At 38.0% G+C, this 24,923-nt stretch overlaps 2 protein-coding genes across 6 annotated transcripts in view; one reads left to right on the forward strand and one right to left on the reverse strand.

The window, feature by feature from the left end:
• Window positions 1-1,582: 1,582 nt before the first annotated feature.
• On the reverse strand, window positions 1,583-8,427 carry cldn2 (claudin 2). 3 transcript variants are annotated; one of them, XM_008428491.2, is made up of 3 exons: window positions 8,253-8,427; window positions 6,164-6,252; window positions 1,583-4,217 (listed from the first exon to the last, which is right to left on the reverse strand). In XM_008428491.2, exon 3 carries the CDS (start codon window positions 4,191-4,193, stop codon window positions 3,375-3,377), a length of 819 nt encoding a protein of 272 aa, XP_008426713.1. In that variant the 5' UTR covers window positions 4,194-4,217; window positions 6,164-6,252; window positions 8,253-8,427; the 3' UTR covers window positions 1,583-3,374. The 3 variants fall into 3 exon arrangements, with proteins under 3 accessions (XP_008426713.1, XP_008426712.1, XP_008426711.1); XM_008428490.2 differs by having other exon boundaries at window positions 6,164-6,838; XM_008428489.2 differs by lacking the exon at window positions 6,164-6,252.
• A 2,156-nt stretch (window positions 8,428-10,583) lies between these two features.
• The window catches only part of clip2 (CAP-GLY domain containing linker protein 2), a 33,209-nt gene continuing 18,869 nt past the window's right edge, over window positions 10,584-24,923 (forward strand). For 2 of the 3 annotated variants that reach the window (XM_008428492.2, XM_008428493.2), the window contains exons 1-4: window positions 10,584-11,090; window positions 13,858-14,076; window positions 20,253-20,752; window positions 24,723-24,847. In XM_008428492.2, coding sequence (XP_008426714.1) covers window positions 13,962-14,076; window positions 20,253-20,752; window positions 24,723-24,847 — 740 coding nt within the window. In that variant the 5' untranslated portion in view covers window positions 10,584-11,090; window positions 13,858-13,961. The remainder of the gene's footprint in view (window positions 11,091-13,857; window positions 14,077-20,252; window positions 20,753-24,722; window positions 24,848-24,923) is intronic. The other variant, XM_008428495.2, reaches the window with a different exon arrangement.

The raw sequence follows: 24,923 nt of genomic DNA on the forward strand, positions 1-24,923 counted from the left end.
TTCAGGTCAAGTTTATCTTTCCCACAGTTGCACATGAACATAGTCCACTGATGTTCTCTGTTAGTTTCTGCTGAATGGGAGGGAGGCCAGGGGGCTTGGCTGCATTCAGGGCTCAGAATCAGGCTTGTTCATTCCTCCCATCGAACAAATTGTCCATGGAGAATAAATTGAATCCTTGTGTAATGAAAGGTTTGCAGACTGGAGTTTAAGAAACGTCTTTACAAATTTTCCTTGTAAAGAAATTAAGAAACTTAGCCAGTTTTCTCTAAATGAAGTAGAGCCTACACCACAAATTATCACCTAAAGTGTCAAAAAATAAGTTGTAATTTTTAAGAACAGCCTTTAAAACTACATTTTTGAAGCATTGTGGCTAAATTGAATTTGTGACCTGTTTGGCGAACTCAAACTACTCATTGATTGGAGTGAAGCGCGTCCTTTGTTTGTCTAAGCCTGTTTGTGTCTGTGTGCCGTTTGCCTTCAGTTCAGGGTTGTGATCTTTTTCTCATTCCGCTCAAAAGAAAACAGTCGAAACTCACCTGCTGCATCGCAAACACAAAAAAGCCGCCAACAAAAAGTCCATGTTGAAACAAGATCTTCACACCAACCGCTCAAGAAACAATTTTCAGCTAAAACGTCTGTAAATTTCTCTTTTTTTCTGTATAAAACACTAAAAAATTTAATTCAATTATCTTCCTTCTGAAGGAACCCATTTTTGAGTCTGATGATTTGAAAATTAATCACTGAACTGAGATTTCTCTACATCTTGTACAATTAAAACTTAATCGATTTCCATATTATTTATTTGTATTCTAAATAAAATTTGGAATTGTATTCCAAATTTTATTTAGAAATTGTATGTTTGAATCTAGTAATTTAATTTTCTTTGAATTGATTTCACTTTGAAAAACCATTAAAACAGTCCGTTTTAATGGTCAGTTTGCAATTACAAATAAGGTTGTGGGTGTTCTGTGGGGAATTTCTTGTTGTTTTGGGAGATTTGTGTGTCTATATGGTATACAACCATTTCCACAAAACACCTTAAAATAAATAACATTTTTCAATCCTGCAGCGTAATGTGGCTCGCCCCGGATTTTTCTAGATCTTGGTTTTCCGTTCTGCCTCTGCTATAATGTTTCAAAACTTTCTCCAGCTGAACAGAAGAAAAACTGAAGTCTTTATCTTTGGACTTAAACAGGAGTGATCAGGAGTCGGTACGCAGCTTCTGTTACGACAGCTGGGAACTAGTGATGAACTCAGACCTGAACTTTCAGAGACACATGAAGATAATTACGAAGTTGGCCTTTTATTTTGTAAAGCTCTTTGAACTGCCTTGTTGCTGAAATGTGATATAAAAATAAACTTGACATAGTATTTTGTCTGGATATGGGCTTGTTGGCAATTCCTTTAATTGGCTTCCACTTTTACACTTTTATCTTTTATCTGCACATAGGCTGCAAGAACCTTCCTTTTGACGGCCTCAGCTCTGTGTTAGGTAAGTTGTAAGTTATAATACCTGCAGCTGTGGCTGTATGTGCAAAGCAAACTATGAGAGAAAAAATAAAGCAAGAATGTAAGAAGGATGTTGAATGCAATTGACCTTTATTTGTCAATAAAAAAGATGTGAATATTTTTGTCGTGTGTAAATTTGGCAAAGTGAATATAGTGAAAAGAGGAAAATGTAGTTTACATAATTACATATTCCCAAATACATTATACTGATACTTAAGAAACAAGCACTTTTACACATTTTCTTTTCTATTTAGGCCCACTAATACTTTGGCAATTTCGCTGGTTTCATATCAAAATGTCTCCTAACTGATAGAGGACTGAAGGGAAAGATTTCAAGAAGTTGAGATTAGTTGAGGTACTGAAACCCAATAAAAATCATAATTACAGCAAATATAAAATACTCATCAGCATTCATTTGGTGGTTGTTTGGTATCAGCATCCACAAACTGGACCCAAACATTTCGCTTATATAAGAATTTATATATTAATGTGATATATTTTATTTTGGCTTACTTTACTTCTTAAACTGCTCTAACTAAACATTTTTGAAAAGCAGGGCAAGATAAGGCTTTACTTTAATCTATTACCAATAAATGTTCAAGCTTCGTGAGGGAGGGAGGACATGATTTGAGGGGCAGCTTAAATTTAAAAGTTTTACCAGCATATACAACAAGGTGCAGCTGAAGCAGTGTGAAGGCTTAAAACTGTTAAAATTATACATGGATGTTTCTTGTTTAGAATGAGGACAAGAACTGAACGTTAAATAGAATTATTGTATTACTATACATTTTTATTTAATTACATTTTTATTTAATTAGTAATGTAATTCATTAGTTGTTATTAACTGGCATTAATTAAGTAGATGAAAGATGTTTAAAGACAAAGTGGGTGGGATTATATAAGTTCCCAGCTGTATTTACAACTTTTCCAACAAGAAACTGATGAATAAGGATAAACAATTTATCATATCATTTATTATTTATTGTGAAAAGCTTCTTATGAGAATTTTTGATTTATCGTTGTCTCAATGTCAGTAAATTCAACTACAGTGTTCAGTTATGTGATTTAAATCACAATTTCCATATTTCAAATGGAAATGTTTTTTTGTTGCTTTTTTTTTAAGATCAATATTTGTGTTGAATTCTGTGCCATGCAGCTACCTAAAAAGGCAGTAAGTGGGAATTTTATAGCATACATTTTAATGTTATCACAATAATACCACAAATTACTGAGATGAAATTCTAAGTCCACATTGTCCACCCCTACTGATGAATCATAGGCAGAGGGGAAGCCTTGAACATTTATTAATCTGCTGTTTATTTTTGCTGACTCTGCTTCGTTGTCTTTCCATCTCATTGCTTTGTTCTTGTAAAATGTCTGAAATAAACCTAAAAAAACACCTTGGAGGTTTTGATATTATGAAATATTACCAATCATTCAGGAAATCTGACTTGAATCCAGTTGAATTGGAAAAAGAAGTTTTGTTCTTCGGTGGCCCTGAAGTGAAAACCACTTCAACAAATCTACAAATTTAAAAACACAACAACGTTAACTAAACACAATAAAAATAACAAATTTAAAAAAAACACAGCATTAACTCAGCACAATTACAAATTAGAAAACACAATGACTTTAACAAAACAGAAGCAGTAGGTCTGAGTAATTTGTTGATGAGGTTTGAACTTCAGGGCCACTGTACTTGTCCTTTAAAGAAACCACTTTTATCACATTGAAAATAACTTCATGGATACAATGAAGATAGCTTGAAAAGTCCACTAAAATGTTGCCTCCATATTCAATATTCAGTACCTTTACATAATCTGAAGTTGTGTTTGGTGTTCAGTTCACGGAGTGCTGGAACCACATCACACATATCCTGTGATGTCATACCCTGCTGCAGTGGGCTTCTTAGCTCCTGGGGCTCCCTGAGCGCTGGACTCTGAGGTACTAGTACTTCGGACCATTGTCTGCGCCCTGCTGGATGTGTTGACAGCCCCCATTTGCAGGGTGGGGTGGCGGTAGGTCTGTGAAGTTGTCCGAGCGCCTGTGCCAGACACCCCAACTCCTACTGGGTACGGATATCCTAACCCGTGCCGCCTCCCCCGGCCGCCCTCCTCCTCCACACAGCAGGAGACGCTCAGCAGTCCACCACCCAGCATGGAGATGAGCGCGGAGGTCAGGCCGAGGTACAGGCACTCGCCGATCTCGTACTTCATGCCGGCCGGTATGTTTGGGCTGTAGAAGGTCTGGACGACCTCATGTGTGGTCCATGACACGGGTACCAGAGAGAGGAAACCTGCAGCAAGAAACAAAACCCCACCAGCTCCAGCCACACGACTCTTAACCGTCCCCGCGTTCTCCAAGCAAAGAGTGCACTGCATCCCTAGAGACGCTATGCCAATCGCAAGGACAGACAACACGACGGAGATGACCATGAGGGCGCGGGAAGCCTGGAGGTCAGCCGGCAGAGCCAGCATGGAGTTGTAGGTCTCACACTGGAAGGCCCCTGTGCTCTGATAGACGCACTCCATCCACAGGCCCCTCATGTTTGCCACAACCGTGACGATGTTAGAGCCGATGTGAGCAGAAATTTGCCAGTAGGGCAGCACCGTGGCGACCAGGGTTCCCAGCATGCCCAGGAGGCCCAAGAAGAAGCCCATCAGCTCCAGAGCTAGTGATGCCATGTCAACAGCAGCAGAGACGGAGATCTGACGGGAAGCACACAGAAGAAGTTCAAGCAGATGAAACCAAAACAAAATATGTCTCAATAAGTTCTTCACTGGAACAAATTGTAAGCTACAGGTTTGTGGATGCCAAAAACCACCAAGTGAATATTGATGAGTTCTTTATAAATGCTGTCATTAGGACTTTTAAGAGTTTTCTTTATGGTAGCTTTGATAGCATTGAGTTCTGTAAACTGATCTGCTGAACTCTGTTTAAAGAAAACAGAGAAGTTGACAAAATGTCAGCGGGCCTTATTACAGAAATCTGTATAATGCCTTTGGTAATACGTGCATTTCAAATTACTTCTTTCTACTTTTCATTATTTCCACTTTGTTTGCCAAATATACACGTAAGACAAAAATATTTATGTCTTTTTCATTTAAAAATAAAGGTAAATTACATCCAACATTCTTCTTATGTTGTTGCTTTAATTTTTCCTCTGATATACAGTGACAGGTATAACTTACTGATGCTGCTATAAAATAAGTAATTCCATCTTTTAGAAAGCTAACAGAGCTGTTTGAGGTTTTCAAAAAAAGATTATTGTGACTTTTGTGCAGATAAAAGTCTAAAAGTGTCTTAGGTCTGGGCAAAACCTAAAGTTCAGTTTATTTGTATAGCACATTTCAGCAACAAGGCATGTCAAAGAGAGTTACATCATAAAAACATCATACAGTCATACAATTATAAAAGCCAGCAATAAACATGTTTTATCAAATGCCACCATCAAAATCATCAATACACATCAAATATAAAGACCAATAGTTAGTAATCAAAAGCAACTCTAAACATAATGTTTTTTAGCCTTGATTTAAAGGAACTCAGTGTTTCGGCTGTTTTGCAGTTTTTTAGACGTTTGTCCAGATTTCTGGACTGTGTAAAAACTATTCTAGGAAAATGTTTTCTTTATTTTAGTATAGAACTAATCAGGTCCTAAGCGCATTCATGACTTTGTTTTTGTTTTTATTTCATTGCACAATTGTCTGAGCGTGCATGGCTAAGACAATATGTCTTATATGTCATCAGTAAATATGCAAACAGCTTGTGAAGTACCGTTTCAGATGGCAAGGAAGTTGATGTGCTGTTTACATTATGTATACAGGCAAGATGAAAATCATTTAAACCTCTACCACATTTAGATTTATAATTGTTTTCATTCAGTGGAGAAGTTTGTCAAGTAAAATATTCCAGTATTCCAGTTTTATTTACATTTTTAATAAAAAAAATAGACACGTCAGAAATTATTTATAACTTTCATAAAAATAAAATAAATGATTGCCATAATCCAGTTAATTACATTATAGATTATTATTGCTATAATTAGATTATAGCAATAATCTAATTAGCAATCCATTCATGACTAACATCAGAATAGAAATGAATACATTTTATAAAGAAGTAATTGTATGTGTCAATAATTATTTCCATCCATCCATGTTCTGTCCCACCCACTACTTTAAATGCTTAAGGCAAATGTAAAAGGAAATGAATTAATGATGTCTTGCTGCACACAATTATTAAATAAAGCATATTCTCTTAGAAATACGCATCTTTTCTATAATAATAATATAGTTAATTCTACTTTTATTTATATTTTTTCAATCATGGGTAATTTATGACACATTACATTTGTATTAAATATTTGAAGTATTCTAATACTGTGTTAGACCTCCATATATTTAAATCTGTGACTGTTACTTTCTTTAGGGCAGATTATGTTTGCAGAAGTCTAAACTTTTTGCCAAATCATCTTTTTTTTCCTTTTGAGCAGCACGCATTAACGCCGATATGCTGACGTTCAAATCTTATTTCATGTCAACACTTTCAGAGTTCAAAGTCCTGTATTATATATATTGTTTCGTTCAGGAGTTACTGTTTCGCCTGAAAATACACCAATATGTTCCACATACATCCATTTTTCATGCATTACCTGAGATTTCTGCAGGTTAGGGGAGAGCCAGACTCTGAATTTGTTGAAGATTTGATTATGCTCCTTTGCTGCAGGTGGTGAAGTTGCAGCTGCAGATGATGAAGAGGCAGAAGGAAAAGATGTAGCCTGCAGCCACTGCAGATTGTGTCCACCACTGGTATTTCTATGTAACCTGCTGCTACTGCTACTCCAGTTGTGAAATATATTTTCTGCTTGCTGGATCAGACTCTGACTGCTTCCTCAGTCCTTAACACAGTGGCAGCTGTCATGTTGCAGATGAATGGCACAGCCTGGATTAGACTAACGGAGTCAGGAAAACGCTTTTGGTACTAACTCTGTTGAAGAATGTATCCAAACCTCTGCATTTTACAAATGGTCCTCTTAAGAAAACAAAAAAGTGGAACAAGAAATCTTCCACATTGTTCTGTTGCTGTCTCTCATCTCTGTGTTGGTCAGATGCTCTGGTGTCTTTATTTAAAATTTGGGTCAGTGTCCCTCATTTAGACCTTCACCTAATGTCATGTACACACACACTGAAACTGTTGAATCTGATAGTGACTTGCATTCCTGCTGGCAGCCGGTTTAATCATTTTCTCATTTGGCATCTCTCCAAAACAAACCTTTGTTACAACATCAGCATTATTTTTGAACGAAAGCAAAAGCCTCAGTAACTTCCTGGGGGGGGCAAAAATGACAATTATAGTTCATTGGTGATATTGACAATAACATGTCATATTTTAATTTTACCAGAAAACAATTATACATATACATATGTATTATGCAAAAACATCTGGGTAAATTTGAAATAAGTTAGCAATATTGGCTAAAAATTACAAGAAATTTTTCTTTTTCTTTTTTTGCTAGATTTTGCTCACTTGCAGCATGGCCAAACCTAAAGCTGCTATAGCTAGCTTGCCAGTTATATGTTTGAGTAACTTATTGAAACAGGTACGTAGGTATTGAGGTATTGTAAGTATACTTATAATAACTCAATACACCATACAATAAAAACAAATAAACCTTATTTTTACTTATTTTACTTCAGCAAATCTTTAGATGGGAACTTAGCTTGCTAGCTCAAATTTTATTCTAATAATAATTTATTGATTTCCCCAGTACAGCTTTATGTCTAACAATACCCCTGATGTTTTGTTAGGTTTAAAGGTGATAATAACATTCTTTGATTTTATTGGAGGCTAAAAAGAGCATAATAACAAATAATGTCCTTATTAAAGGGTTCGTAAAAAACAAAACTGGAATGTTTTAAATTCCTGCTTTAAATATGACTATTTAAGGTCATCTTTAAAATATGACTTTCAATAGTCATATTTTAAAAGTCATATCCTAAATTTTACTGTTTTAGTTACATTTAGGAAAATTAATTAAGTAACTGTACAACTGGCTTTATCTATTTTTAACAGAATATTGAAAAGAGTTAACAAATATTAAATATTAATAAATTATTTTATCTCCTTATCTTACTTATTTTTTTTCACTTATAAGCATAATTACTTCTTAAATGAATGTAATTATAGTATACATTTAACTACCAGAGTTAAGTCAATGTTATTTATTGTAATTATGCATATTAACCACAAATATGTATAGTGTCGTAAACATACTAAAGCAATGTAGTCTCTTTCATTGTTTTTTGTTTATTTAGTAATTAAATTGTTAATGAGAGAAATAAATTAAATCTGAAGTAAACATTCTGCAGGTCAGTATCATCTATTAAAAATTCAAAAACAAACTTGAAAAGCAAAAAAGTAAGTCATATTAAACATTACATTTCTCCAGAAATACTGAGAATAATGTAAATCTCATGAATGTAAAATAGTTCTTCTCATATATTTTGTAAAAGTTTAATTTTTCAACTGAAATTTAACTGCTGATTTCTCTTTTTTGGCACATTTGACATTCCATACAAAACTGCTCGCAGGTTGCAATAATAAGATGTGAATTTACAACTCAGGCTGACAACAGACTTGGCAGCCTCCTGTACCTAATTAATTAAAATATGTTTGTCGGCTTGTCAGTTTCTAGAGGATAATAAAGGTGGAGAGAAATTCCATAAATAAACATTACATACCATGCTGGTGTATCCCAAGATGAGAGCAAGTGAAACTTCTCAGTTTTTGTTTGTTTTTTTTTTTATCATTAAAGTTTTTCCATTTCACAAATTCATTATTAGTCACTGGGTTTGCTTCTGATTAAGTTCCCAAACTTGAGTCTTCAGTTTCTGATCCTTCCATCCAGGCCTCACATGGCCACATCATCATAATGGGATTAGGTTGTAATCCAGCCACTTCCCCTACAAAGCAGACTGAGAGGCCAACGTCCACACACTCTGAAACACTAAGCCATTATTATGAACCACAGAGAGGCATTATCTAGACACACTGCATATCAATGAGCCTGCTCAGGTCAGCTTGTGACCCTTTGTTATTATGTTGAAGCTGGCTGCTGGTCAGTTGCTGTAAATCAGAGAAACAAACATAAAATGTGAATTTGTTTGGTCTTGTACAAATGGTCTACCACATAAACGGCAAGAAGCTTGATGACATGAAGCTTGCTCCAATTACAATGTAAATATACTGTATATGTGTAGCTAAGATAATTTAATTGAGTAAACGTTACTAATCAATTTTTATTCTTTTAGTGACTAGATCTAATATTCATTTGATTTTCTGCTAACTTCCAATATAAATTTTGTGATTCTAAGATAAAATATATTTTATAATCTATTCTTTCCTTTCTTTTCTGTGATGTATGCAATTATTGTTCCCTGATAAATAGAAATTATTTTCAGAACTGATTTCCAAAGTATCTGGAGGGCTATCTAAAGCCATACTGAAAGCATTAGGCCCAATAAAGGTTCAGTATCTCTGGCTATTCACATTCAGCTCTGGTGTCCTAAATAAATGTTGAATATATTTATAGTCTTTCACTGGTCTTTAGTTCCCTCTAGTGGCCTTCATAAAAGTTACAGCCTAAAATCTCTTGAGAGGAAAACCATAATTTTCACTCTGCATAATTTTTAAATTAGTTTATTTTAAAGGAAAGTTGCTGATTAGTGGCTTTATTAGAAGACAGTACAGTGATTAACAGATATAGTCTCTAGACTAGTTATTTTAAACAATTTTTCTTTCAAAATGGTTTATTGATACTTAAACATTTAAAACATGGCATTGTAAGATCATACAGACATTCTTTTCTTTTACATTTTCACTTTTTTCCTAATAAACACAATAAAAACAATTTGCCAGCTAAATTAAACTAAAAGATGATAAGACAAGGACATTTAAAAAGTTTCTATGTGTTAAAAAGTTTTTTTAGACAACATTTCATTTGGAAACAAACAGAGAATGTTACTTTAACATTTGTAATTGTTTTTCTCACTCCACCAGTTAGCCTCTTATGTGCTTTTTCATAACTGTTTCTGCAGTTTTCTCTCTAATTTCATGCTACTTTATCAATGAAAAAAATTACCAGAAACCAAATACAATTATCATAAATGTTTTGTTTTTCTTTCTAATATTATGTTGCGAAAGAGTCAAAGTGATTTGACTTGGTTTACTGAACATTTACACCAATTTCTAATTTGGAATGAGCAAGTAAGTTCAACTTTATTTATATGCCATCCGTCATGGAAAATAGAAATGACAAAGTGCTTATTTGTGCTACTAATGCTTGAGAGCATCAACCCAGACCAAACAGTCACATTGCTTGGGCTAAAATAGTTGAAAACAGACCTGACTTGCTCAATAGTTTTTGTGTGCTTCAACAGAAATGCCTATCACAATATGGGTACCGCGTTAGCATACTGTCTTAATGCGCATGCGCCTTATTGGTACCTGGTTTTTTTTTTGTTTTTTTTCTGGCGCTCTATCCAGCAGTAAATCAGTGCAGCAGCGGAGGTCTTCGCGGTAAGGACTGTCAAACTGGCCACGCCTTTGATAAATTAAAATGCCCAATCAGGGAGCTCTTAAAATGATTATGGGTCCACCGTCCAATCACAGCATTAAGAGAAAAGTGTCCTCGCCCCTACCACTATAAATTATGTTGAAAATCCAAAAATTCCATGCGCTAGCTGTGTCAAATGAGTTGAAATGTGTGAAAACATGCAAAAATAATTGATTTAGGTTATAAACGCATAAAACATGATTGAGCGACTTTTTGTGTTATTTTAGTTGCTTTACATAAAAGATTCAGTATTTTTGAAACATAGAAAATGAGAAGACTACGCGGATTATCATGTCTATGTTTGAAAAACGTCCCTTTCTCGGATTTGTTCAATCCGATTAAAAAAGTAGTACCAATGAGAGATAAAGGGAATGCGAATATAAATTTATTTCGGTTTATAACTCCATACTTTTAAGTTGAAAACAACAGGAAAATGAGCCAGACTGTGTGTAGTCTAGTCTCATTTTTTCTCCTCTCGGGAGGCTCTTCTTCCCAGCCCCTTTGTTCGATCCAGTCGGTGGGTTGAGTCAGAGACGGGAGGCTGAGCTGGACCCTATAAACCACCAGCACCGGCGAAACCAGAGCGGAGGAGATACCGAATCGGTTAAAGAGGAATAAAAATAAACGGGGGGAAAACTTGGACTGAAAGTATTTCGGAAACGGTTCGGCTTCTTTAAGAGTCGTTTTTCTTCGACATCCTTTCCTAGCCGTCTTAGCTATCACCCTGGAGCATGAACCGGCAGGCTGACGGCTGCTAACCCCACACCGGTCTGTCTCCATCATCCACGCCGATCCACGCTGATTCTCCCCCTTTCAGTTTTTTTCTTGGCTCAGCATCCATATTTGCATCCCAGGGAGTGGCAGGCACTAATCCGCCCTGTCTCTCCCCCTCCTCCGCCGGTGAGGACCTAGAAGTTAGCCGTTTCTCGGACACCCCTCGGACTCTGCATTTCCACACAGGAAGGTGAGGATTTTCCTGCATGTTTTGAGTCATTTCAGACATTTTTGAAAATTCTGTCTGTGTTTTTGTTTTCGGGTGGAAGTGAAGGGCAGAGTGAACCACGCTGCCTGCCGCAGTAGCTACAACAATAGATCAAACTGCTGGCGTTGTGTTACATTATCATCCCGACGCTTCCATCCTGTCCCTAAAGAAATAATATATTAAGGCCTTATTGCTTATTCCATATATAAAGCATAGCTTTAAACCACCAGCATCGTAATTTTTGGCCAGTTTGATTTGATTGACCTGATTTAAAGCGTAAAATGCCCATTTTTCTGAATAAAAATGAGTGTAAATAAGATGTAAAATCCAACGCTGTGCATGAAAATCGCTTAATTGAATTCCTAACACAAATCTTAAAGCTCCAAACAAAATGAACATTTCTTATTTGAGGCTAGCATTATGTCTTCCTAATAGGCTCTGGGCCATGATTTGTAGGACATGCTCCACTTGGGCACCGGCCTACATTGGACATATATCAGCCTGCTGAGACTATTACTTCACAATAAAAAATATAGGAAGAAAATTACTGCTATTCTTATTATTGCTTTTGAGAAATAGATTTAATGACAGGGCATTACCTCCCTTATTGATCAAAGTTAACTAATGGTGTGGTTGTCCCAGATTAAATGTAATGGCTAACTTAGAATATATTTTAGATTTTTAAGCAGAAAACATAAGCAGCAAACTTCATAGATTGTCTTTTTTTCTATAATTCAGCCACATTTGAGGGCGTTTCAAGCACAAACGGCCTGCTTAAAGTTTCGCCACAAGTCCTGACTTGGACTAGGCCGCTTCAGAACTTTCATTTTGTTTTGTTTAAGCCATTAAGTTGTAAACTTGCAGGTGGGCTTGAGGTCATGCTGATTGTTGTCCAGGATTTTATTACTGGGATCCAAATTCACAGTTTCCTCATTAACAACAAGTTGTCTTGAACATCAGTGTTTTTACCTTGAAGCTCTCTTTCTCATGGTTTGAATCATGAACACTGACTGAGGTAAATAAAGTCTACAGCACTTCAGATGTTACTCTGGCTTCTTCTGCAATGAGTCTTTGATGCGTTCGTGTATTAATTCTAGTAGGTCGTCCATTATTGGGAACGTTCAGAACTATGTTGTGTTTTATCCATGATTTATCAAAGCAGGTTACCACTACAGGTTGGTCCATGGTTTTAATAGTGTGCTTTTTATGCTCAAAGTCAGTCACATTGTATGGGAAGCGGTGTGATTTTTTTTTTCGGTCTTACCACAGAATTTCTGGGGTTTTGGTCAAGACTTTAACTGGGCCATTTTAGCATTCCAACTCCATTCCTTCAGGGCTCCATCCAGAAACTTTTAAATGCAACTCTGCTCCATTCTGCTACCACCGTGTTTCCAAGTGAGCTCAGGGTGAAGTTCACAGTTTTCTGTCGCACAAATTGAAAACAACAGAATTTTAGATCTTGTACAGAAGTAGCTGTATTTTTATAAAAACATATATCTCTGCCACAACGGAAATATTTTCAAATTTTATACGAAAAAAAAAATGCACACAGGATTGGTTTCTGAAACAATTTCATCAACATAAACTTACACAAACATGACCATAGCGTTATTTTAAACATTCCAAACCCATAGGGGGCAGTGCAATGCAAAGCTAAAACCTGTCAGCCAATCAGATTGCTTCAAAACAACCATGACTTCCTGTTATGAAATAAACATGGCACCTGGCGGTTCATTTTTGGGGACAGATATACATGTTGAACTACTTTTAATTAGCATAGTAGAATATAAAGTTATTAAAACACAAGATGTGTAATTACAGAAAATATTTTCCAGAAACCTCTGACAGTGATTTTTAATTATTTATTTAGTTTTTTTGTTTCTGTGTTTTGTTTCTGTGTGGATGCTTTTTCTTCTTTCTTTATTCTTATTGTTGTCTCTCAATGGATTCTTTATCTTGCCTTTTCTTCTGATGTTTTATTCTTTAAGATAAAACCTGTTTGTTTTTCCACGTTTTTGTTCAAAAAGATTAAAGAAGTCACAGAACAGCTGGATTTAAACACGCATTTGGTTGCACAAGGGTTTAATTTAAGAGTATGAAAATAAAGGAATAGCACCATACTTTTTAGCTTTTTATTAATGAAAAAGGATCCACTTCCTTGTTATGCAATACTTGGACATAAAAAAAATACAATTAAGCTTGTAGTTGTTGAGTGTAACATAGTTTGAAAAGGTTCAAGAAGTTCTAATAGATCATCCTCCTTCAGCTGTTTTCTGTTTGGTCTTATCTGAGACGATAAAGTCAGGTTTTGTCTGGAATTTGGTTTGTTTTGTCTTGTTTGGAGCTCACAGATAAAACAGCCAGGCCACCGTACAAACTTCACTATCAACCTGAGTCAGTTTGTTCAGATGGATCAGAAATATAAAATTTGGAAAAATATCTCTGTGTCTATAATGAAGGTCTTCATTACTTGGTTTGAAACAATTAAAATATAGATTGATTATTCTAAATGAAACCATTACAAGTATAAACCGATTGAAGTATTTTATTGATAGTTTGTGGTATTTTCCTTGTCTCTGTCTAAGCAGCTGCAAATCTCTCCCATTCCCGTTCCATTCCTCATTTCAGTTTTGTCAGAGTTGAGGTTGTGGAGACTTGACAAGTTCCCTCCTCTTTTTTTTTTTTTTTACCTTTGTATTTTATATTGTTTGTGTACTAACGTCTTTTCCCTTCTATTTCATTGCTTCAGCTAAACAATGGAGAACGACGGCCTCTGCTCTTTGATCTAGTACCGGATCCGTACGCCTCCAGAAGATCGCTCCAGATCCCCGCGCGCATCCCTCCTCCTGCAAAATGAACATGCTGAAATCCAGTGGACTGAAGATTCCCGGCCGTGGGGCCAAGCATTCCAGTCCGGTGGGACGGAGCTCCGTGGGTGGAACGTCCAGCCCCGTCGCCACTAAAGACAGTAAGTCACTTCCTTCTCCAAACTCCCTGAATATTTCTTCTCATCAGCAGGAAGTGGCTGGAAGCATTTATTTGTGTTTCTGACTCAGTCAGCCTAACACAGCTGTTGTAGGAAACACACTCAAAGTCTTCAGTGTGTCTCTCTGGTCCCAGGGCATTTCTCTGTTTCCCCACTGGATTGATTTCTGACCTTTTTATTTGTTCTATCGTGCAAAAACATAAAATCTTACCAAGTATTTTTGGTCTAGTTTCTAGTGCAAATATCATAGTATGTGAAATGAGACAAAGCTAACTAGCAAGTCACTTTTCAGCGAAATATAGGAGCTTGTTTTAAAACAGTTATTCCTTAATATTGATTTAAACATGTACAAGTTCTATTGGCAGATTATTTCACTTATAACAAGATAAATAATTATGTTATATGTGAAATAATCTGCTAGTGGAACTAGTTAACCTATCAGGAGCTTCCAAACCCATGACATCATCATCTGGGTTTTCCTTCGTTGTTTAAAGAGAGTAATTATTCTGTTGATGTCTTCTTATTTTGAAGACATTAATAGATAATCTGACATATTCTTCTTCTCGTTATTTAGAAAAAATTAGGTAATTCTGAACTTAAGAGAAGTTTGGTCTGATGTAACTTCAGAGTAGCTGCATTTCCATTACAAACGTGTGCGAAACTTTGTTGAAAAACACAATTTCTCAATTCCATTAAATAGGAAACACAACTAAAATCCCAGGTGAATAAGTTTGCTCACGCGATAAGTGACTAAAAACATCCCACGACATCATCTTCCTACCACTTCCTGTTGTCTTATTCATCGTTTCCACCAGTGGCAACATCTGATTGTTTAATCTTGTGACTCATATGATGCAAAACAGATGTTTCCATTGCAGTTTCTTGCAAAATACACTAATTTTGATGCAGCCGGAAAAAAAAACAACAAAATTTTATCGCAGATAAAAACCTTTTAGCGAAAAACCTAAGTTTTTTCAAAATTGGAGTGTTAAGCAGATTTATTTTGTAATTCCAATTTGCACAGTTTTATGGTGAATTGAAGCGCAGCTATTGAGGAAATAATATATATTCTTTAAAGATTTTCAACGTTCATACATAAAATGATTATGTTAAGCAGAAAGTGGACAGAAGCTGCTGAGTAAATCTTTCACTATCGCTCAGTTACACCAAATTACCATCCTGTCTAAAATAATCCCAGCTGTTCAGAGCCACACTGTTTACACCGTTCAGTTGTAGCTCACATTTCAGGCTTGTTCTCACAGCTCCACACGCATGTCTGTGCTAAATTACAGCCTGACAATGGGAACAGGAGAACGGCCGCCCTTTTTCTACATCCACCACAAGTGCCTGGGGTTCACGCTGATTGCGTGTTTTCGTTAGAGCGCTCTTAAAACCTCGACCGAACACCGTCTGCAGATACCTTCTAAGATTCACTGGTTTTGCGTTGCTGTCTTCCTGTTTCAGTTCTGGGGTGTAAAATACGATAGTTTGGCTTCAGGCTGCACAACCTTTAAATGTGTGAGCAATCAGAGCGCAGAAAGCGCATTCTTTCCCTGGTTCATTAGAGCCACTTGAAAGCAGAGAAAACAAACATTCCTCTCAGTTATCCGTCCAAGTCTTTAATTTTTCCTAGTGGTGATTTTTTTCGGGGGGCCTCTAGTAGCTGACTGGCTAAAATCTCCACTCAGATTCTGTTAAGCTCAAACTTTACTCTCTTCTGTCCATAGATTCTCTCAGTGTTTTAGGTTTTTTGTGAATGAACTTTGACTAGAGTTTGTAATTAACAGGCTTTATACACACAGCTTTAAGCAGGGCCGATAAACCACCTGGTGTTCTGAACAAAACCGATGTTAATGAATGAAGCCAAATTGTGCTTGTGAACCCTTAACAACTTCAAGTTGTTAGGGGTTCACAACCCACGTACTCAACTCTGCTGCTCAACCCACAAGTGCAGTTCTATGCTAATGCGGTGCAGTTAGTTAACAGGTTTATTCAGTGGTTCAAGATTTATTGCTAACTTTTGGTGCTAAGGTTAGTTTAGACACTGGTAAAAAGTTTATTTAGTTAAAATGTATTTTTTTGTTATTTTAAATGTTTATATAAATATCTATATCTACATCCATCCATCTATCCATTTTCTTTACACCCTTGTCCCTTAGTGGGGTTGCTGGTGCCTCTCCTCTCGTTCCGGGAGAGAGGCAGGGTCACCCTGGACAGGTCGCCAGTCTGTCGCAGATCTATATCTATATATAAATATAGATAGTATTTATTTTTCTTTTACTTTTTCTTTTGATTAAAACAAATGTCATTTATTATATTTTTTTTATCCTATCCTTCCCCTAACCCTAAAACAAATTTTTTCAATAGAAATCTGCTCCTTCTTCCTACAGGTCTGCTACATAAACACTAGAGCCTGATCAAGTGGCAAAACTAAGACTTTCCTACAGCCGTGAATAAAGCTGTAAATAACATTTTTGGTATTTACAGCTGCACACCCTTCATTTTTTCTAAATACATCTTGAATATGAAGCTAATTCACTTTTGGTTGCTGAGAAAAAAGATGGAGACCCTGCTGTATGTTATTCTGCCTTTGTTTTGTCTGGTAGTTGACACCGTAAATATTCGGGTGTATCAGAGATAGAAATTTGCTTGTGTCGCAGCTGTGGATAGTTTTGAGAAAATTCACAGAATGTGGTGGAAAAGGGTTGTAGGTTAAATCATCAAGTAGGTCTTAATTAGTCCTGTAATTAAATCACAGCTCAGATTGTAAGAAGTGGTCTATCTTTAGTAGTTTAATGAGCAATGAGATGAGACATTGTGGCTTTTATTCTATCCTTTCTACCTGAATGTGGCTAAAAACACACAGAGGGATCTGTTTTCTGCAGCAGATGATCTTCACAGTGACCTGGCCTCGTGCTCTGAATCCCAACCCACAGTTTGTTAGTTTTAGCTGCTGCAACTGTCAGAGAGAGGGGCCACTGTGTCGGAAGACTTGGCTTGGCGTCCAGAGGAAGCTTTAAGCTTTCCTTCAGCTGCTTTTGAGGTGAAAATAACAGAGCCGTGCCACCTCTCCTGGTTCTGCTTCTCCTGAAACTCTGGAAAATCGATTTGCAGAAGCAAGAACCTTAGCTGTAGATGTGCTTACCTGGCAAATACATTTGTAAAACCTTCTCAAATGAATTCCTCTTCTCCTGCAGTTGTGTGATGTCACTCTGAAAATATTAGACAAATACACACTTTCAATTTGAGGATGTCTATTCAGTGGAGTGAGAGAAGAAATGGCATAACTAAATACCATATTGGTGTAGTGGTCTGGGGTTAGCAGAACTAAATATTATGTCAGTATTGCGCATTAGCATTAGCTCCCACTAAACAACAGGTGGGTTTAGCACTTTAGCGTCAGAGGAACTAACTACCATGTTGCTATAGCACCTTAGTATTACCAGACCTAAATACCATGTTTGTGTAGTGCTTTAGTGTTAGCTAAGCTAATGTTTATGATTAGTGATTTAGAGTTAGCACAACTATCATTTTAGTTAGTGTTGCCCACCACTGCTGGAAACTGATCATGCAAAGCTTGCCTTTGAAAGGTTTTGTACAAGGAGTCCTGTTCAGTAGACAACCTAAGAAACCATGTGAGCTCATGTGATGCAACAATTAAAAACATCGTAGCCTGTAGCATTGGGTAGAATAAACCAAATACTACCATCTAACAAGAGCAATGCTTCCCCTGATCCCAGCAATGTTACATATTAACCCTCCAGTTATTTCCTCACATATCAAAATGATCCACAACAAGATAAACATGACATTTTAAAATAAATTGAAGCCTGTTTGTGTTTAAAGAAAAGACCTTGAATGTCCAACTTTGTCCTTTAAATGTTGGTCATGACTCTCACTATTGTGCTAAATGATACTGGACCACGACGCGAGGCATTTAAAAGCAACAAATTGATCAAAAGTCAAAAACGTTTAGGCTCAGCCACCCAACACCCCCTCCATCTGTCGTCCACAGCTGTCACAACCTCTGCAGAAGGCAAAAACACAATGTCAGGCCTTCCCGACAGATAGATCCGACCAAACATTAAGCGACTGAGGGCGGTGGTTACTGTTGAAAATGATCATAAAAAGTGGATTTAAAGAGAGAGGAGAGTGTGTGTGTGAAAGAGAGACCAAAGCAGTGAGAGATAGGGGGATAATTAGAGGGAGGAGGAGGAGGCGAGGGTCCGGGAGGAAGCTGTGGAGGTTTCATTGTGCACAGTCGATGAATAGTGGGATTCAGATGGTGGTGGGAGGTGGCCAAGCACAATGGTGAAAGTAAAGGCTGTGTTTCCAGTCTTCCCTCTGCCAAGGATCCTTTTGCCCCTGCCTCCGTGTTGCCTAAGAAACCCGGATCATGGTGTTAGCTCAGGTTTTAGATGCCACACTAAGTCTTTTAACCTACAAACCTGCTTGACAAAAATAATTTTGCAAGCATTTTTAAAGTAGCATATCCAAAAAGTACTAGTGGTTTGAGTCTAAAAGTGCCCCTGTTATCCAGAGCATACCTCCATCTCTTTAGACTTTCCTCCACCTGCTCCCCCATCTCACTACAAAGCACGGTGTCATCCATTGGGATTGCTGCTGACCTCCTCTGTCAACCTGTCCAACAACACTCCAAACACGAAGGTGCCCAAAGCTCATCCCTGATGTAATCCCGCCCCTCTTATTGAACCGATTTGTCCCACACTATGCTTCTACACCACACTTTTCTGCCAGCATTTCACAGTTTGTCCTTTAGGTCAGCTGATGGCGATCACAGAAATGAAATGTGAACCAACGGGATAAACGTTTCTTCGGTTCAAGTTAGAGCATTTCATATGCAGAAATAAAAAAAAATAAATCAAAAATAAAAATCTTGCTTTTGCAGAAATAAATAAAAACACAAAAGTGCCTGGCATTGTTTCTTGTAGTTATTTTCTAACACATCGTATCAGTTCCACAGGTAAAATAACCAATACCTGTTTCCATCTGGTTGTCATTTATATTTCTGGTGTGGGTTTGGCCATGTGGTATTTGCTTAGTCATGTGACATTGTTAGCAATGCAGTTGAAAATGTAGGGAGGTATACTGTACATCAGGCTCTCCGACTTTTAGGCTATGATCACTGAAATGTACCACGTTTATGTGTTCTCCTAAATCGGATACAGTGGTTTTGAACAGTCATGTTGTATTTTATTGACTTTTACATCACTGACATGAGATATGCATCATAATGCTGCACCAAAAGACGCCAGACTCCATAAATCTGGATGTAAACAATGGCTGAAAAAAGTCATGATTATGACATTGTAAAAGAAACCTGCATCACATCACAATCGCACCACTGTTGGTTCTCACTGCTCATCCAGGCAGACCTCTTTACAGAAGCTGCAGTTATTGCTCTCGCTATTAGTTGTGTTTTATTTTTATTAGCTTCCTTAGTCTTATGATCTTGTGACATAAATGACCGGTGAGGACCATTAATTAACAGAGAACAAAAAAAAATCTTTTGATAGCCCAGCTGCAAAATGGGACAAAAACAGAGCGACCCAATTTGAAAGGCATCTGCCTAATGAGGAACCTCTGTGACCCCGTGTTTTCTCCAGATTCTGGCACCATTTCGAAGCTATTCCCACCACATCATCACATTTCTTTTTAATAGATTTTTCCGTCTCACTTACATCTCTCAGAACTCCATGTGTGAGCAACTAAGGCATAAGCTACATAAAGCACAACAATTTTAGGCCCAAAACCCTCTGGCTTCTTGGTGCTATAGAAAGTAGACTGGCACCAACCACTACTGCTGAACACACACTAGACAGGCAGTGCTGCGCACTAGACCGCATGCTAATGGTAGCCTTGCAGACTGCTGAGATGCAGCTCGTCTATGTGTCAAACAGGCAACATCCCAGGCAGCATGGCAGGGTTAATCACCGGCATGTCACTGATACCGTGTCACTGACCCACTTTTCACAAAGAATTAGAGTATCGTCTAATCTGCCTTCTGAATCTTGCCGCATAGGCATTTTTTTTCCCCCTGCAGGAATGCCATGGTTAAGTGGGAGGAGGTAATTTAGTAGAACAATGCAAGAAACAGCCAAAATTCACAGATGAAATGTGATGTCTTTGTTTTTTAGGCACTCCACCGAAGGCTGCCACTCCAGCTAAAATCTCAGAGGAAGGCGATGATGTTGTAGGAGACTACACTGTTGGCGAACAGGTGTGGGTCAACGGCGTCAAACCCGGAGTCATCTCCTACCTTGGGGAGACCCAGTTTGCCCCCGGACAGTGGGCCGGAGTCATACTGAACGACCTAGTTGGCAAGAACGACGGGTCGGTGGGCGGCGTGCGCTACTTCGAGTGCCAGCCCCTCCAGGGCATCTTCACACGGCCCTCCAAGCTCACCCGACAGCCGGTCGGAGAGGGGAGCGACAGCCACTCCACCGACTCGGCCCAGAATCAGACTCAACAAGGCGGCAGTGGCGCCCCTGCTGGCCAGAGGGTGGTGGTGCCGCTCAGAGAAGGGCTCCTCAACAGCGCCGTGAAAACAGGAAATGAGTCGGGCTCCAACATGTCGGACAGCGGCTCGGTTAAGAAAGGTGGAGATAAAGACCTGAGAGTTGGAGATCGAGTTCTGGTGAGTAAATCACTAGTTGTAGATTGGATGGATGTGACTGGAAAAGGCAGGCAAATATTCAAATTCTAAATGGGGAGAGGGGGTCATATTTGTTGTCTTGTTGGCCAAATTAAATTAAATTTGTCAGTTCAGAAGGCAGAAAAGTATCAAAACTACAAGGATTTGTTTTCTTTCTGCTGAACAGTAAACAAGGCATAACAAGATTTTAATTTATCAGTAAAAAATTTCCCCTAATTAAAAATATAAAGTCCGCATCTGCATCAGCCACCTGTGGTGACGGGCCACATTTTGTATCAATTGGGTGCCAAGCAAAATCAGTCCAGGGGCCACAAATAGCCCACGAGCCGCAGTTTGGACACCCCTGGGTCTTAACAATCTATTGATTGATACTTTCATTTGTCCATCCATCCATAAATCATGAGTCTGGAAAAGTTGGGAGTTTTGACATGAAAATGTGTAGAAACATCTAGGGCGACTCTGGCTGTATGTTCAGCTCCTTCAGTCGTGTCAATGGGCCCCTTGGCAAGGCTCTTAAGGACAGTTTACCTACTGATCTGTGAATCGGGGTATAAATGTGCACATTTCTGGGTGAAACTGGGTGAACATGCCTTAAGTGTAAAACACTTTCTACTGGTCAATATTGCTGGAAAATAACTCTATATCCAGTTAAAGTTTAGTTCCAAACAATCTAAACAAACTCGCGCAGTAGAGGGGTTGAATATCCACCAGACTTGCACCAGAAGCTTCTTACTGGTAACAGAAATGAATGTTTGTGTGTGACTTTCTAAAGGACATTAGCAAGTCCTTTAGCAATACATACATTATGGGATGTATGAATATATTTGAACCTGTATGTCAAATTTTCACCACATTTCAGCTGCAGAAAAAGAGCCTGAGCAGAAGAGAAACAGTAGAAGAGCCCTTAACGTCGTCTTCTAACCCTCTCCAACAGTTATTAGTGACGTTGGACGGCTACTAGCGTACACAGAGTTCCCCCTCTGATAAATTTGACCCCGGCTCCCTTTGCTTTCCATTTACTGATGGGTGAGGGGGATGACTAGCACCTCCACGCCGCTCAATATTATAAATCACTCTGGATTACTTTCAGCACTTAAGGAGAGGAGCGTCCGCTGCTGACACATTGATCAGTGAATCCATCTATTTCCTAAGCCTCTGCCAGTGAAATCCATCTGGCTGCCGTGGCACGGATGCGCTGCTATCCAGTCGTCTCGGCCTCTGATATTTTGTGAAATTAGCACAAACTCAGATTACACGCTGTGGACACAAAGCGGGTGGTTGTTTCTCTGTAGTTGGTGTCAAATTCTAAAACGGTGGCAGCAGAGGGGACACCATGAAGACTTCATCAGCGCTGACTGAGAACCTTTCTGATAATTTTGTCAAATTCAAGCGTTTTTGGTAACAGAATAATTATACATGTTGCGGATTAAACGTTGTGAAAGGCAGGAGTAGTTTTCTCTCTGCAGACGACGCCCTGGTGACGTTTTAAGCCTGATTCGCTGAGACGTCTGCCGGCCACGCTGACAGACAGTCTCCGCCTAACGTCTTGTGACATCGCACGTCTCTGTGGAGTCACAGAAGGACAACGGTGCCTGATAGCATCCCCAAATTCACTGCTTTCTCTTTTTATATATGTCAGCTTTATTTGCTATTAATTAATCTTAACATTTTCTTCTAAATTAATAACATTTTAACAGTTTATTAGGGATATATATTTTCTGCCCGATCACTGATGTTTAAAAAGCCTGACCTGCCGATTCCAATATAGCTAACATCAATTTTTTTTTTTTTTTAATAACTGACATTGTCAGGTTTTATAAGATGAGAATACACCAGACTGGGTTTGCTGCATGACCAGACAGACCCTGTATGTTTCTCGCAGGTGGGAGGGGCTCACAGCAACTCTCTTTGAAAAAAAGTCAGTATAGGCATCTGAAAAGTCACTAAACTCGGCGACAAATGTTTTTCACCATTTTTGAGGAACATTTACTGTAAACTCACAACTGTGTATTAGCGAGAACAAATGCGTGGATCTGTTGATTTTATGTGAATTTCTGTGGAAAACTGGAAGGGCTGATTTTTAAGATGTTTGTAGAGGTAAATAATCAGATTATTTCACTTACAGAAAAAAATTTCTTGAAATAAGCGAAATAATCTGCCAGAAATCTAGTACGAGCATTGACTTGAAATAAGATTCTATATCTGTCTGAAAAGTTACTTCTAAGTTAGCTTCTTTTTTAATCTTTAAATATTAATTTAACGTTTGAAACGTAGTGTCGTAGCAGGATGCTTCTAGAAAAAAAAAACCTTCATTTAGCTGGAAGATCCTGCTTTCCTGAAGTCACTTCCTGAGGAAATGGGATGTCAGGAGTGTTTTCATGTGTGTCATGCATGTGCTCTCCATGTGTGTGAGACATTCAGCAGCTGCAGTGTGTGCAGCTTAGACTGTCCTCCCAACAGGAAACCATTATTTTCACCCAGTGATGTGAAGTTGCGGATGAATTATTAGTGACTGGTGATTTTTTTTTTTTTTTTTTTTCCCCATAAATTTCTAAAAGCTGCAGTTGCCTTGTTGGAATACCGTTTCCCTGAATAAATGGGTTAAAGGAGATGAAACAGATGAGTGACACTATAAAGGCTAAAAGTTGAAGTTTTCATATTTTTATTATTTTCTTCTCTAAGCTTCTTCTTTTCACTTCAGTAGTTTCACTCAACAGGCTCCACAGCAGCATGTGAGTTAGCAGAAAAGCATCAGTTTGTGAATGGGTCCATTGTTCAGCAGTGCAAAACGCTCCTTTTGTGACCGCTCTTCATCACTTTATTGGCCACATCTGAAAGCGGTTGTTGGGAGCAATAAAAGAATACCTCTGCTGCAGTTCTTTTTCTACAAACCTGCATGAATCATCCTTCTGTTTTCCGCAAAATGATGTGGAGTGCGACGTTATCGAGACCTACTTACAGATTAATGGGAATGGCCTTACCAATGGATGCAACATGGTACCGTGTTTCATTTGTCATGCATGAACGCTCTGCGTACTGATAATACACTAAGACATTTGGATGCACTGTAACTTTAAACATTCCTCACCTTATGTGTATTTTTAATTCTTGAGATACTGAAACTCCCAGTGTGTGGAGGGGACAATGTATAATGCTTAGCAAAGAAATGAGTCAGAGAAATGTGGATCTTTTGCAGTATGCATTGCAATTTTCAGTAATAGTATCACAAATACCAGCAGTGGACAAACTTCCACTAATCCACTAATGTGAAGCAAAGCTAATTTTTAGCTTGGCGCTTTAGCTAAGACTGTGTATGCAGCAGTTCCATGTCCTCTCCTCACATTCCCTCTCTTTTTTTTTTCAATAACTTTATTTCAAGTATTAAACATACAGGAACAAAGTCAAGCACAGACAAGAAACATAAATACAATATCTAAGGGCGTTATGTAAATTATAATGTAAAAATTAAATAGGTGCTAGAGCGTTGTACTCTCTCAAAGACTGATGTATTTGGTTTTGAAGCTAGCACTTTAGCATTAGCTTCTTCTAAATACCATGTTTGTGTAGTGTGTTAGTGTTAGAAGAACTTGATTAGTGCTTTAGCTTTAACTTTTTTTCTGAAATGCTGTAGCCCTAATGAAAACTAAAGAAGACATTCGAAGGAAATCTGAATATTTCCTTCTTCTTTTTCCATCTTTCTTAAGCACTCGAAGATTTCCTTCAAGTGCTTAAGCTTTTTGTCAGTGAAAACGTTTTAAAGTTTGTCTCATGGTGAAATGGAATGCCTCCATTTTATAAATAACTGTCTCTGTACTATGTTTAAAATTAGAAGTGACGCCTGATATCCCACCTCCATGGTACGACATCGCTCTGTCAATAATCTCCAAGTCAGCGTAAACATTCATTGACTCCATGTTGATTTTATCAGTCTGACAGCCATCTTTGTTTTCAGGTGGGAGGCTCTAAGATGGGAGTAATACGTTACATGGGGGAAACGGACTTCGCCAAGGGTGAATGGTGCGGGGTGGAACTGGATGAGCCCCTGGGGAAGAACGATGGTGCAGTCGCTGGTACAAGGTGCGCTCTCACGTTTACACACTCACCGTAAACTCAAAGCTCCTGAAATTCCTCTGCTGTGTTTCCCCTAAAAGGA

This window comes from Poecilia reticulata, linkage group LG14, assembly GCF_000633615.1.
Source record: "Poecilia reticulata strain Guanapo linkage group LG14, Guppy_female_1.0+MT, whole genome shotgun sequence".
Classification (NCBI taxonomy): Eukaryota; Metazoa; Chordata; class Actinopteri; order Cyprinodontiformes; family Poeciliidae; genus Poecilia; species Poecilia reticulata.